General features: G+C 52.5%; 2 protein-coding genes across 2 annotated transcripts; both read right to left on the bottom strand.

The window, feature by feature from the left end:
* Nucleotides 1-402: 402 nt before the first annotated feature.
* Nucleotides 403-9,405, bottom strand: CONPUDRAFT_138600 (uncharacterized protein). Its single transcript, XM_007773106.1, has 19 exons — nt 8,866-9,405; nt 8,174-8,815; nt 7,907-8,126; nt 7,582-7,853; nt 7,076-7,528; nt 6,545-7,018; nt 6,147-6,489; nt 5,978-6,097; nt 5,813-5,920; nt 5,576-5,762; nt 5,372-5,525; nt 4,720-5,321; nt 4,564-4,667; nt 4,422-4,507; nt 4,283-4,376; nt 3,986-4,225; nt 2,354-3,929; nt 2,126-2,290; nt 403-1,086 (listed from the first exon to the last, which is right to left on the bottom strand). Exons 1-19 carry the CDS (start codon nt 9,376-9,378, stop codon nt 756-758), a joined length of 6,684 nt encoding a protein of 2,227 aa, XP_007771296.1. The 5' UTR covers nt 9,379-9,405; the 3' UTR covers nt 403-755.
* Nucleotides 9,406-13,248: 3,843 nt separating this feature from the next.
* CONPUDRAFT_74960 (uncharacterized protein) lies at nt 13,249-14,540 on the bottom strand (the record flags this gene model as incomplete). The annotated part of the gene is made up of 5 exons (XM_007772971.1): nt 13,249-13,264; nt 13,304-13,393; nt 13,628-13,668; nt 13,865-13,982; nt 14,368-14,540. 5 exons carry the CDS (start codon nt 14,538-14,540, stop codon nt 13,249-13,251), a joined length of 438 nt encoding a protein of 145 aa, XP_007771161.1.
* Between the last annotated feature and the right edge of the window lie 453 nt (nt 14,541-14,993).

Below are 14,993 nucleotides of genomic sequence, written 5' to 3' on the forward strand. Positions count from 1 at the left end.
GTACAGATACAAGAGTTTTTTTGGGTGAAGACGAGGCTCTCACCAACGCAACCGGGTTCGCATCATTGTAAAGGTCAGCTGGTATTCGAATCTCTACCGCTTTTATTGTTCGTTAGTGTTCGTGTCTACCTCAAGCGGTGGCTGCCATATGCAGTTGAAGTTATCGCTCAATGATAATTTTGTTTCTGAAATGGTCTCCGTATTTTATATTCGACTAACCAATGTACGAGCAAGATCATCAATTTCGATCAATGGTAAAGTGTCCGCGACATGGTGTTCGGCCGAAATTCACTGCCACACCGTAACGATATGTTAACTCAATGGGAATGCGTCACCATCCGTGATCATACACAAATGTCTCGACGACGATATTATAACAGTGATCACTCGGTATAACGGTCAAACTTTTCCCACCCGTTTAGTGATGTACTATAGTAATCGTCGTAATAGCGATCATCTAATGCACCGGCCGTCCGGCACATCTGGGCCAAGACACCTCCACAGTGTAGGTGTCCTCGTCCGTTTCTGGCCGTGTCGGACACCTCGGTGTAACCTCCAAATAGACCTCCTTCTCAACCCTCAAATCTGGCTGCGAGACTCTGCAATAATCCGCGACGCATAAGCAGAACTGTCCTGACCCAAACCAACATCCATGTCGACCCACAGACCCAGACCACCAAGAACGTGTCACCCAACGCGCCCTGTACTGTCCACCGCACTGACCCTTTCTGTCACACCGCCCCACCCCACGCTGATCACACGTAAAACGGGATACCATACACCACAGGCGCCGCGCCCGTGAGGTACTTGAGCTTGCACGCCTCCCGTGACCGCGCCACGGCGCTTACGACGGACACCGTCTGTGCACGCGTGCCCATCGCCTCCGTCGTCGTCGCACCGGACCCGTTGATCTTGGCCTTGATGGTAGACTTGGCTGTAGACGCCCTGTCTTGAGCTTTCCCCGTTGCGGCTACGCTCGCGCGGCCCACACGGTCCGGCGTTAACTCGAGCTTATCGAACACGGCCTGCGCGAACTTGTCAATGTCCCGGTCCGTCACGTCCCATAGGTTCGCAACCAGTGAGGGGCTGAGTGGTGCATGTCCGCGTGTCGATGCCGCAGTGGGAAGTTCAAAAGATGTTGAAGAAGGGTGCACCACACCGAAGCCGAGGTTCGTTGGCCAAGGCGACCACAAAGAGTCAGCCAAGCACGGCAAAAGGGTACCAGTCCAACACCGCAAAGGTCGAGAGCCACAGTATCATGGGCAGCGCCATCCCATCGATGAATCGATAGGCGCCGCCGCGTCGACAAGACAAGGCCAGTCCGCCAAAGCATTGCGTTTTAGGAACGGTTAGGCACCACGTCATAAACACAAACCGCCAATTCGCCAGAGAAAAAAACGTCCGACGATCCACAGGCACCACATCCACAGCAAATGTTCCGTTGTTGTTCCACATCGTCAAAACGACGCCAAGTTAGCCAGGTTGTTCCGACCCGCCCAGTGCAAATGGATGGTCCACAACGTTTTAGCAGGTCGTCCGTCCGCGATCCACCAGCGAGGACGAAAGGCGGCCGAAGAAGCCCCGGGGATTTGAAGAAACGGAAGTTCGCGTCGGAGGTGTCCATTCCGTGGTCCGAGATGATCCCGCGAATGAGTGAGGACGGGAATGGGAAAGAATGATAGAGATCAATACGTCAGCAATGATGAGACCACAACGCAAGAGGCAAAAAGAGAGCGAAGCATGAGACAGAAAAAGCAAAGAAGCATATGGCCCCCGACTGCGGCCGAGCATAAATAGCGACCCCCACGTGCCCGAAGCACCGATGTGGTCGTCCGAGTGCAGTCCCGCCCTCGAGATTGGAGGATAAACATGGAACGAAGAGATAAAAATAAGAAATCCGGGGTGGACGCGTGTATGAAACAAATAGCACACCCGGAGGTGCTCTGCGCCGGATAGCGGTAATTATCTGGACACGACTGTGTGAAGACCGCGCGAGGTGGACACGATAAGCGACGCGACGCGTCTCTAAAAATAGGGGCTTTACACCAACACCCCAGCTCGTGTCATGATATTACGCGCCAGAAGGGACAAATTGAAGCCAGAGCAAACAAGGAAAGGGACTCACCACCCGCCAACCATGTAGTTCCACGCCGTACCGGTCCGCTCAAACTCGCCCATTTCCTTGAGCGCGCCAGACGAACAGCCCCAGAGCATCGTCGCCGCACACCGTTTGACGTGCCGAACCTTGTGCGAGCGCACGTACTGCTCGGCGCCGCCGTGCCCAAAGTACCTATATCGCGATTGAATAAATTAGAATTTTATCTAGAGAAATGAGGAAATTAAACAGCCTTACAGAACGAGCTCAGAGTTCTCCAGCGCATGCACCCACTCGCCCTCGCTCGGCGCGCGCCCGACGATGCCGTCCCACTTCGCTTCCCTGCGCATGTCGTTCAGCCACGGCTCAAAGCGCGACTGTGTCCCCGCGAGATCGCCCGACGGGTTGAGCACGTAGTACGTTTTGGCAGCGTTGACCGATAGCCTGGTCTCGTCCGCCGGGTCTCGAGAATTATTTGAACCAGACAGCTTGCGATGGACCTTCGACCATTCGACGCGGTCGAGCAAGAACTCCAGCGACGGGATGCGCGAGACGCTGCGCCCCCGTAGACAGGGTATCGACTCCCATGGAATTCCTTGCAAATCCTTATCGAGCACCAGGAACAAATGTTCTTCCTCGTCACCTTGCCGCACCTCGTCAGGATTGGAGACAAAGAACCGCTTCGCGAACCCCGCGTGCTCTTCGAGCGCCGCGCGCAGCTTGACGGCCGCCTCGTCAATGTCCACCTCCGCGATCGCGACAGGCTCGCCGGCGAGATGGTACGCGTCCAAAACAAAGTAAAGCACGTCGTGCAGCGCACCGTCGCTACACTTAGGCGAGAGCGACGAAAGACACGCAAGCAGCTCGTCACTCAGCGGCGGAAGCGTCGACGTGGACTTGCCCTTCCCACTCGCCTTCGACTTCGACGAAGTCGGCGCCTTGCTCTTTCCCTCAGACGCAGACTTCGTCGAGCGGTTCGACGAGCGCGACGCGCTGCGCGAGACGCTCTTGTGCGGATGCACGATCGGCCTGAACACCTTGTCAAGTCTTGCCCGGAGATCCGAAACAACCGCCTCGGGTGTCTGCAGTGGCCTCGTCAGCAGCGTCTTGAACCCGCCGAGCCACCCTTCCTCGACGCTCTCCAGCAGCGTCTTCATCCGCTTGTCGAGCCGCGACCGCTCGGCCCACCACGCGGCCCTCGCCTGTTGATCATCTGCCCGGACCTTCACCGCGCCCCGCGTGCCCTCGTCGCTGAGACGCACGATCTCCTTGAGCTCGCGCACCGCAGCCGCATACGACAACTGACCGCCCTCTGGCAACGCGGTGTCTGCGTCCCCGGTCTCAACCTCAGCCTCATCTTCGTCGTCGTCGAGCCTCCGACCTTTGAGAGGCACGCGGAAGACCATCGGTTCTGCACCTCGGTTCTGCCGGCTCACGAAGAGCGCAGACTTGTCTTCGGCGAGCACGAGGTGGAGCACGGTCCAGTGAGCGGGGAGGGTATTCGTGCGGGGCGTAGATAGTGAAGCAGCGTCAAGCGAAATCGACGCATACTTTCTCTTCAGGGACGCCCAGTAGTCTTCCAGCACTTTGGAAGGCGTAGGTGTTTCATCGTCGTCGGAATCCGATTCGGATAGGGGCGAAGGGGAAATGGCACGGCGGGATGGTCGGCCTATCAATTTGGGGAAGGAACGAGATGGCACGGGAGGGCGAGTGAGCGGCGAGCCGCTGGGAGTCATGAGTGGCCATAGGAGATCGTCGCTGAACTGCATAGCGGGGAATTTATGGTGTATAGCATCAAGTAATTCGCGGTGCAGGGTAATTGCAGCGCTCGCATCTACATCCCAAAACATCAGTGACTCGGCGAGAATCAGCTACATACATGCGCCTTACCGAGAAGCCCAACAGTGAGCTGTGTTCCGTCCGGGTTCCCCAGCGAGGTATGGAAAGCCCGAATGATAGCTCGACTCATCACTGCTTCCCGGACGTCTGACACCAAGCCTTTGCGACCGGCTGAGGACAAGTAGGCCGAGAAGAGACCGTCGGCATTTTCGAGCGTCGCTAGGACCTCCTGGGTAGTTGCGGTGAGCGGGAAAGGCTTGTCGCTCGATATACCAGTCGGAAGAGCGATGGCTGCATGATTAATGATTAATTAGTAAATATTTGATGGGGTGCTTCTGAAAAGCGTACTTGACTCTGCGAGAGACATCAAGGCCATATCGGAATGGAATTGCTCGTAGACGCCGTGAAGGGTCAACTTGCCCATGAGCGCATTTTCCGCGGCCTACGGAGTTTAGGTAGGAAAATGCAACATGGATACTTAACTCACCTTAACCTCCGCAGATGGTGGCAGAGCGAGCAGCTGGTCTATCAAAGCCCTGGGCTCGTCGCCGCCCTCATCGCGAAGAAGCCAAACTGTTCAGAGGAACTTCAGAGCTCTTCAATGCTGAGTGGGAGAGACCGAGACTCACTATGTTTCCGCAAGATAGCAGACAGAAGCGCTGGTACGGCCGACTCAGTTGCTGTCCCACCAATCGATGCTCGAGGCGAGATGCCAATGCTTGACTTTCTCCGACTAATCCCATAATCAGTCAAACACAAAACTCGGAGGAAAGACAGATACGTACCTGCCATCCATCTGAGCGAACACTCCATTGAGCTCCTCCAACAGCTTCCCAGCCTCGTGATACATCGTCCGCGCGTCCTCTTCCTGCTCCCTCAACTGGCTCCAATGCGCACGTAAGCGCTGCACGTCCGCGACGACCGCGCCCTGAGCCCCAGCAAGGAGCTCCGCCGCTCTCGACAGCGTGTCTTGGGCTGCGTCCAGCGCACCCTGGTGAAGCTGCACTTCACCCAGCCGCGCCAGCGCACGACTCGCCATCGCCGGTGCTCCAAGGGACTCCGCGAGATCAATTGCCTGCCGGGCGAAGTACTCCGCTTCGCGTGGTGAGCCCCGCGAAAAGAAGGCGGATGCGAGCGCGAAGAGCGTGTCCGAGAGGCCGTCAGCGACCCGCCATTCGATGCCGTCCATGAGATGACGTCGAGGGTTCTTTGGCGGCTCTTCGGGCTCCTCGTTCTTTGCAGGGGCTTTGAAGGGATTTTCTTCCTCAGCTTGTACTGAAGACTTCGAGGCTGCGGGGGTTGGCCTCAGTCGCTGGAAAGTGTCGATGGCTCGGTTCCAGAGTCTTAGAGCCTGGAGTAGGCTTTGTATGGCCTCAACGATATTATCCTAGCAAATATGAGCATAGCAAGTCCGTTTCTATAAAAACATCTACTTACCTTGGAGTATTGGATGATAGCAAAAACGTACGCTGCCATCGCAGCTCGCTCCACGCGACCGACCCGAAGTCGAACCCGTTCAGCAGTGGACATGTGCTTCTCTTCAGGAAGTATCATTTCCGAATAGCCTAGTGCTTCGCAATATGCGCTGGCCCTATGATACCGTCAGAAACTAGAATCCGCATTGACCGGTATCGCATTTACCCTCCCATGATATTATCAGACAAAGCAAGCGTCTCCGCGTACCGCAAGAGATATCGGACCCTGACATCATCCGAAACAGCGGAGGATTTGTTGACGTCCATTGTCTGAGCAAAGACGTTGGCCGCCCTTTTAATCTTGCCCAGCTTGACGTACTCGCAGGCCAAATCAGCGGAAACGGAAACCAGCACTGATATGATATCAGCGAAAATTCCCTCGATGAAGACTTGAAGAACTGACCATCGCTCAAGTCTTGGTGGAAATTTACGCATAACCGCTGGGTCGCTGCGAGGAGCTTGACCTTTAGGGGGCCAAGATCCAACAGACTGAGGATGTGAACGTAAAGATCTAAAATGCGGGTTTGATAAAAAAGCAGAGGGAATACACAAGATAGGATAAGCTCACGAAGTAGCCTTGCGAGACTCTGCGGATTCTCGACGTTGACCTCGTGTGCCTGAATCGTGACCTGCTTAGGCGACGTAGTCTTGTCTGCTTGATCAACGTTAAGTGACACGGACCCTAGAGCTGCTCGAAGATTAACAGGCGTTGCAATGATTAGCTCGGGACTATGCACCTTGTCGCGAAGTAGGGGTAACCGGTTTTTCCGCCTTCTTCGTGACCCTCGTACGCACGGTCCTCGTAGTCGTTCTCGCGGCGATAGATGCCTGCCTGGTAGTCTTAGTCGCCGTCTTGGTGGCTTTGGCAGCGACAGATGCCTTCTTCGACTTCACTTCAGAAGCAGGTGCTGGCGGATGCAGAATGCTGCGCAGCATCATGCACCCTTCCTCGGCGTGCTGAGCGACACGCGAAACCTGGTCGTCCGCCGCTTGACGATACGCCAGAAGCCCAAGCCAGAAGTGAGCAGAGGCAGCATATTGCTGACGATACTGAGCGAAAGGTTTGTCGGCATCCTGAGGCTATAATACAAAGGTTAGGCTCAAACACACGAGAAATCCGATGACGGGGACAAACCTCGGTACCGGTTAGGCGAAGCACCTCATCACCCAGAGTAGCGCCATCCCATAAACTGTCGACACCAGGAGTCTTCCACAAGAATTCCATGCATCGGAGCAATACCCGCGATCGTCGCAACGGAAGTTTACCAGCCTCGTATATGAGAAGCACCTCGTCCAATAGGTCCTTGACGACTGCCCTGATACCCTCTTTCCATATGCTATTCTCCAATGTGTCCAGCTGGCGCTCGACGATCATGCCCGCCACAGCTGGCGTCTTGTCCAGAAGAGCAGTTCGAAGAGAAATTTCTCGGCCACTCATGAAGAGCTCGCAGGCACCGACGTAGGTGAGCTTGTCGACGATAGAGCCAAGGTGCTTCAAGGCCGGTGTTGCAGCGAAAACTGATATAGCACCTTTCTTGATGTTTTCCTCAATCGCGGACGTCTCATACGAGAAGTATCGGACGCTTTGAACAAAACCGTCGTAGGCAGGCTATTGGAGAACAAATAAATGAAAACCATCAGAAACTCGGGGTAAGGGGACACATACCCTCCGATCGCCGATCTTCGAATGACAAACTCCAAGAAGCTCCCAACGCCGCGAAAGCTGATCCTGCAACTGTCTCCATCCCTCCCTCTCCCTCTCCTCGGCTGGAGTCCCCGCCTCCCCTGGTTTGTTCGCGGACATCTGGGTCTCAGGCGAGTACATAGCCAGAGCGCGTACACCAAGGGCGCAGCCCTCGTTCAAGAAGCGCACCGCGCCTCCGTATCGGTCCGCCTGGTACAGGGTGCCGGCGAGATTGTGTAGTGCACCGGATATACAGCGAATATAGTTGGCAAGTTGAGCTGGGCTCGCGCCTCGCGCTGTGTCGACGAGCTTGGTGGCTTGTCCTAGGAGTTGCAATGTAGGTGTATAGGTATCGGGGTTACAGCAGTCTAGCCGTTTCCGGGCCAAGACAAACAGGGTGTCAAGTGTAGGTGTGAATAGATCTTGGCTATACGTCTTAAAAATGTCTGATCAATTAATGCAGTTTTAACAGAGTGCCAGACACTCACCTCTGACGCACAGCGCTTCGATAGGAATGCGACAATCATCTCCAAAAGGAGGAGCGTTCCGTCCGTAACTGCTCTGTTCTTCGGAGGCTGTTCTACGACGCGTATACATGCGCGACGCAGTCGTTCAAGGGCACGGTCCAACTTTCCCGCTGTCCGCTGAGCATCCTCTGATGCTTCCGCATCTTGAGTAAGGGACTGACGAAGGTCGTCAAGTGATGCCACCGCTGACCTCCCCTCCGCTAAACGCTCCTCGAATCCCTCATCGCCGTCTCCTGGATAGAATGATTAATGTTACGCTCGTTGTTATAAGAGACTATCAGCTTACCTGTTGGTTGCTGTTCAATGACAGCTGTTGACTTCACTAATGTTGCGCAGGCTTTCGCAGATTCACGTAAGATAGCTTGTATATTTGTCTTCTCAGATACGTTCATATCCTTTACTTTCTCGATCAACTGGTCGACACTCGATGATGCGGGTGTTGGCGAGCGAGATGGGGAACCTCGCATCAGTGTCGTAATTTCGTCCAATACCGCGATGTTTCGATCCTAAATGAGCATAAGCGTATATTTCCTAAACACTGGTGGCGACATACTTTTTTGGCAATACTCATCCAAAAGTCGCAGAAGTTGACGAACGCACTGTCCGTGAGGAACGTCCCATTTTGCGCGTCCATGACAATCATCTTGACCCTGGACGTGACGAACTCGGCCGTGGCAGCAGTTTCCAGTTTGGAGGTGCGAACGAAGAGAATGCATGATTTCTGCGTCTGTTCCCAGAAGGTGCTGGGCTTCACCGTCCCTGAGCTTGCGAAGAGAAGGCATCGCAGGGCATAGGTACGTATGGAAAGGACGGCTTGAGGAGGAAGGTCCGGTAAAGAGCATAGTTTCGTCAGCACAGTATATGCGCGGGTGAGGAGGCCATCGACATGTTTAGTGGGAAGTGTAGATAGTATTGGGACCCAGGTGAGAAGCGTAGATGTAGTGGAAAGAGCATCAGCGAATTGCTCAACAATAGATGGGTTCGTCGGGGGCAGGAGCGTGCGATTTGCGACTGCGATGATCGCATATAAGAGATGGGATGACAGTAGTGTCAGGGTGATAGCATCGAATGTGGCTAGGTGTAGTGACGATAGCGTCATTGCAGCAAATTGCGTTGGCTGCGATGGGGGTTCTTTCAGGACGAGAATTTGAAGCCGTCTATGTATGCTTTCCAGCATAGATGTGGCGTCGTCATACTATAGCAAAGTCAGCGGTAAGGAAATAGAAAGAGAAGCAATGTGCTCACCATTTCCAGAGTGACCAGTTTCCCGACGATACTCGACGCAGCTCTCTCTACGTTCAAGTCCTCCTGACTAACGGATCGCAACTCTTCCAGAGATGCTGTCGCTAAAGAGATCGCAGACCGTACAGTATTTGAAGTGGTATCCGCTTGCCTCGAGACTGCCTTCTCCGACGTATGCTTCCATCCGGACTGAATAGCGGCGGATAAAGCCTGAGACGCGTTATTGACGGAACGCATCGCCGCGACTTTGGTCTCCTCGGGAGTGAGCTTTTGCTTGTCTTTGGACTCCGAGGAAATCTTCAGGCCTTTTTCGACATCCCTTGCCAGCGAGTTAGCGGAGGCATGGCGAACTTTGGCCAACGTTGATTGCGCGGCAGCGCGGGTTGAGCTCGCGGCGGTGGCCCGAGAGGTGGTAGCCTTGTCCTTTGCAGCCGTGCTGGATGGCTTGTCAGCCGTCCGTGTTGTCCGGCTTGAAGTAGCTTTAGCTTGCATGGCGCGTGCGGTTTGTCCTGGCATGGTGAAATGCTGAAGTAGGTCAAACTGAAGGTGGCAGAGTGTGCTGGGTGAACGTCCGAACAATGCTTTCGGACACGCGCTTGTTTGGGTCGCGTCCCGTCACGTGTACTTTAGATTAGCGCTGCGAGGGGATGACCGTCATCTGTTTCTTTCTCACCACGGCCAGCTCGAAAGCCGCGAAGCTCGACACGAACAGGACGCAGTATGCGATTCTTACTCTCGAGCGGGATAAGGTCTGAGTATATTCCCCCCTTCCATCGACTCTAGCTGAGTCCAGCCACAATGGCTGAGCGATGTACCAGAAACACAGGCGCCCTTACATAACCCCACGACCCCTTCTGATAAGCAGGGAGGGGGCGGAAGGATTGGCTTTGAAAAGCATCGCGGGGATCGGATGCATGGAAGATGTCTGTGACTCGCCTCAACCACACACCGGTCGAACACGGAGAAGCTTGGAGTAGAACTATGCGTTCTACTCTCTGGCTCCCATGCATTTGCGCCGACACCCTGGGCGGGACGCCAGCGGTGTGCTTTCACATCGCTGGTGTCATGGGCTCTGCCCCGTCGCCTCTTGATCACTGGGACTAGCCGGCGCCTAGGGCAAGAGGTGATGTATCCGCCTGTCGCTATCTGCCCGATGCGACAGCGAGTCGTTGAGAGTACCACGGAGTGGACCCTTCGATGTTGCCAGGGTTGTAGAGCATCGGCGCTGCCTGGCTCTAGTGTGTACGGAGAGGCTTTGGTGATGTCACACATCTCTTTGCGTCCTTCAGCGCACTTCGTGGCTCACATCTCTCTGGGAGTGTGAAACTCGACTCAGACTACTCTCGAGCTGGTCCAAGGCACTCAGTGCAACAATTTTTTGCCCCTCTCCCCCTTCGTTCGGGGTCTTCGAGACATTAGATGTGACCTTCCATATCAATGTAATATGCATACCCTGGACGATTCCCGTCCAGTTGACTTGGTCATTATTGTAAGCATTCGCGGATGAACGTAGGTCATGCCCGTATCAAACCGTGTTGGTGCGTGCCGACTCAAAGGCCATATAAGCTATGATCCACTGCTTGGTTCGCTGTGGCAGTGGGAATCACCATCGCTGTTTTGTGTTTGTACGTTGATCAGATTTTCATGGAACTTCCCGCTCGTTTACCTAGTACTTGACACAGTTTGAAAACTAATATACTTACTGAGGCGTATATACCCACTGTTTCCGTCTGCCATTTCGCAGTCTGTCGCGTCATGCAAGAGATGACACGCACTCAAGCACTCGAAGTTTGTCGGGGGTCTCACTATGACACTGGTAGCGGCGGCATCATCTTGATGGATGGCTTCTTTTCACTGAAAGCATTTGTCAATAATAGTGGCATTATTATTTATTTGCTCGATTAGGCGGCTCCAACGTTTAGCAAGTGTTGTTCCGTTTTTTTAGCGACATACATGTCTGAAACCTCCATCTCCATCAAATTACATGACTGCAATAACACAGATCCACTCGAAGTTCTGCCGGCGTAAACCCAGACAAGGTACCGCTCTGAAATACAGCCTTCTACAACAAATTCCAGATGCAAAAACCGAAATATCCATACATTCACGATAAGTCCAATGAAGAAAACAAAGTAAAATTCGGAACAAGTGCAATCACCTCCCAATGTCTGTCTGCCAAGCACCGAGCACCATGCAATCATGGTCTGCGGAAACCAAACAGAGAGAAAAGAGGAGGCGGAGGGAAGAAAGAAGATCCCCCGACGACACAAGCCGATACTGCAGTAGCAAGGTCATCGTGCCCTTCGAGTTGCAAGCAGAGCTCGAAAGGCGAGGGCGGCAAAAATTTGATAACCAGATTAGATCGCAATGCGATCGTAATAGTGGTTAAACTATTAAGAACAGATACTACACTTGATCTAAGCCAAAAGGCCAGAGTGGTAAGGATTCACGATGTCCGACGCTGGCTTATATACCTCTCGTGGGCGCGCGCACAGACCAGTACGCGAGATGCAGATGCCCTTCCAAACTCGGTTGAGTCAGGTACTGCTCAGGGAAGCTTGGTGTTTTCCTCTGTTTGTTGCCACCATCATCGTCGCGCCCTTGCAACCTCCAGGTTTCTGATTCGGGCGGTACGCGGACAGGCCTTAAGCCTTACTGGCATTAGCTGGTCATAGAAAACGTATGTCCTATTGTATAATCGGCGTTTATGCCTGTGTCTAATCAAGGATGATCCTGCGCATTTGAGACAACTGAACGTGCAATTATAAGACAAGCGCACGAAGTGGCGGCCCGTCCGGGACCCGAGACTCACATCTTGAAGGACGTGCCTTTCTTTATGTATCATGAGCGTTTCGCGCAAAGAAGGTACTGCATAAGCTGGACAAACATTCAAGGTCGCACAACCTGTGCGACGACGTCTAATTGTTATCGACGTCGGTGGATACTACACGTGTGGACACCCAAAAAATAGTATGGAAGAAACGTCCACTTCTCTGCCGCTATTTCACTCAAAACACAGACCAAACAAACGCAGGACCAGCCTGGGCGTTTTACCCCATCGCGTTCTGCGAGCGACGCCATACCCCGTGCTCACGACTTCGTACGACCGAGACATGGCCATGCTAAACCCTTTTACTAACTACGCAAAAATGGTACCGGATGACCTAGGAAAGAACACGAGTACGGACGGGCGCAGCAATCTTCGAAGTGGCTCGCTACCTGATGGCCTTCGCGCGTGTTGGGGCTACTCCATGCTTGACCATCCGTTCCGTAGGTCGTACGATGTGGTGCGTATCGTCCCTACGGAGCGGCATTAGGAATGTGCCAAGTCCATGCGCGTCCAGGATGAAAGCACGCACAAATGATTGTACCCAGCCGCAGAGACTTGACCATCGGCAATCTATCTACGTCGACGTTGCCTGGCTCTCAGGCCGGCCAGGCTTCGTCGATACCTCGCTGGGTCAAAAATTTCGTCGCCTTCTCCCGCATATGCTGGTGCTATATCTTGCTGTATCAAACAAGTCAGTGGTGTTGCTTGGAGCGAGAGGCTGTCCTCCAGTTCTATAGAGAAATCTTTTGGATGGAGAATTCAGGCAAAGGTTGCAGTATAACATGAAAATCATTGACGATCAGCTGTATCCTCTTACTCTTTCCAATTGCTTTCCAAGCATTGAGTACTGTCCAATTTTGGTAACTGACAATACCTCATTGACGACTTTCTATGGCTCTGGCTGTAAGCTAGGTTGCCCATGGTTTGAGTCTATCGCAAGATTTGACCAAACCAAAAAGGGTATGTCCGCCACTTTCACTTCGAGTCGCGACTCTCACGACGCCCATCTGCCAGCTGCCAGTGTGCGGAAGTATATAAACCAGCGTCGGACATGATGAATCCTTACCACTCTGGCCTTTTGGCTTAGATCAAGTGTAGTATCTGTTCTTAATAGTTTAACCACTATTATGATCGCAGATGGCCTTGCTACTGCAGTATCGGCTTGTGTCGTCGGGGGATCTTCTTTCTTCCCTCCGCCTCCTCTTTTCTCTCTGTTTAGTTTCCGCAGACCATGATTGCATGGTGCTCGGTGCTGGGCAGACAGATATTGGGAGGCGTTGTTTTTTGTTTCCATTTTTGAGGCATTGAATTTACTGGCAGACTATCGTAGGTCGTGACAATTGATATCTATATTTGGCTTTAGGAAATGGTCGACGGGCTTATTCTCTCTTAACAGACTCAACAATACTACAATTCTTGACAGTCGATAAATTGACTGATGGTATAACTTGAAGATGACGGGTTGCTTCTGCTTTCCAATATTCTGCGCCCTGCTAAGAGCCCAAGTGATTAATCATGTGTCCCGTACTTTGTATTAGAAATATTAATGGACTTCTTCACTCGCGGAGCCCACTGTATAATTCGTGCAGTCTTTATCGTCCACACACTTACATCAAATGCGATGAGGTTTGCGGTCGAAGCTCGAAGAAGCATCTAGGAGAGAAGTGGCCCTTGTGGCCTACCTGCGGGGCTACCATCTGGCTCAAGTTATAGCCATGTTAGGTTATTCAGTTAGCAATGTTGCTGATATTGCAGGAGTAGCACAAACATAATAATGGAGTAGTACTAGCCAAATTGTCCACGCGACTCTGAATCAACGCTTGTGGACAGAGTCAACCCCCGAGTCTATTAGTCTTCATCGCTCTTCAAGCTGATATGCTTGTCGCTTCATGTATATATTCTCGCTCTGAGTCGCTGAAATCCAGACCAACGCACATGGCATGAATGCGCTGATTCAATGTCTCCAGCGGTACCACCTACCATATCAGATTCATGCCTTAGTTACTTGGAAATGGGCTGCCCGAATGTTAATGAGGGTTTGTCGTCAAACTCATTAATGGCGATGGAAAACAACAAGACTAGCAGTCGCCTTTTTACTTAGATGAGAAATGGTGGGAGCTATTGAATTACTAGGTTAACCTGTCTCTTGCCTGCCTCAGTCAAAAAACTAACTATCACGAAGTTTGACACTAAAGTTGTAACAAGACCGATGAACGCCGTGAACCACAACTTTCTCATTGTTTTTGTAACGGCACCGAAGTAGGGACCTTGGCTGTCCTTGCAAGGTATCCTATGAATAGCCATGATGTACTGGATACATATCGCATGGATTAGCTTGGGGTTAGCTTTAAACAGTCAAAAGTGAAGTATTAAAGTACTAACGTTAACGTTATTGTATTCCTCTAGGGAGAAGGGTTATCCTTTGCTTTCGTCCTGTTCAAACACCGACAGTGGTGGGTTGAAAAATAGCAGGTGTGAAGGTGATGCAGAATTTCGCGTTTCTCATCAAGATCTGCTCGATCAGGAGTATGACGTGACGAAGACACTGCTTTTTTCGGTGTTTCTGAGAGGCTTGGGAGACAGCCGAAGGATGCAGCGGTCCAAATTTGACTGTATTGGCTAAATAACTTGAAGTTTGAGAGAAGAAGATAATAGGCTTTGGCAAGAGTACTCACCGTGACATATCCGAGTCTGTTCCGCTGCTCTCAAGATCCGTTGGCGATGGACCGTATCGGAAAAAACGGTATACTGCCAGTGAACGCCCTACGATAGAGACAAGCTTGTCGAAGAGAGCTACCATAACCGCCGAGAAGAAAACGATGTAAGCAAGAGCGAGAGTGAACCCCATCATGCCCCTCGAATGCTTGTGACGCAGTGCCAGTACTCAGTCGTCTTTTTATACGTTGACACAATCTGCCCATGTACGTGCCACAGTGTAGTGGAGCCGTGGCACGCACTATGCTTTCCGTTTGTCCACACCATAGCCGACATGGTGCTGCGAACGAGGAAGATCCCTGAACCGGCATCTTATTACACCACATATGTAAGATGGCAGATACGCCCAGGGGCCCACGTACGCATTGCGGACAACGAAGGTACCTCTGTGGACTATCGTTGTGGACGCACCTTACAGGCACCATACGTTCCTTAATGGATTTGGGGTTTTAAATTATTTATGGATGTGCGTTGGATGTGCGGACATGATGTCCATCACGCCAGATGGACATGCATGCCAAATTTAGCTCCGATCAGTGAACGTCATCGAACGCTGCATCGCAAGCACTTAAGCGCCCATGCTTAG

This window comes from Coniophora puteana (genome assembly GCF_000271625.1).
Source record: "Coniophora puteana RWD-64-598 SS2 unplaced genomic scaffold CONPUscaffold_10, whole genome shotgun sequence".
In the NCBI taxonomy this organism is placed as follows: domain Eukaryota; kingdom Fungi; phylum Basidiomycota; class Agaricomycetes; order Boletales; family Coniophoraceae; genus Coniophora; species Coniophora puteana.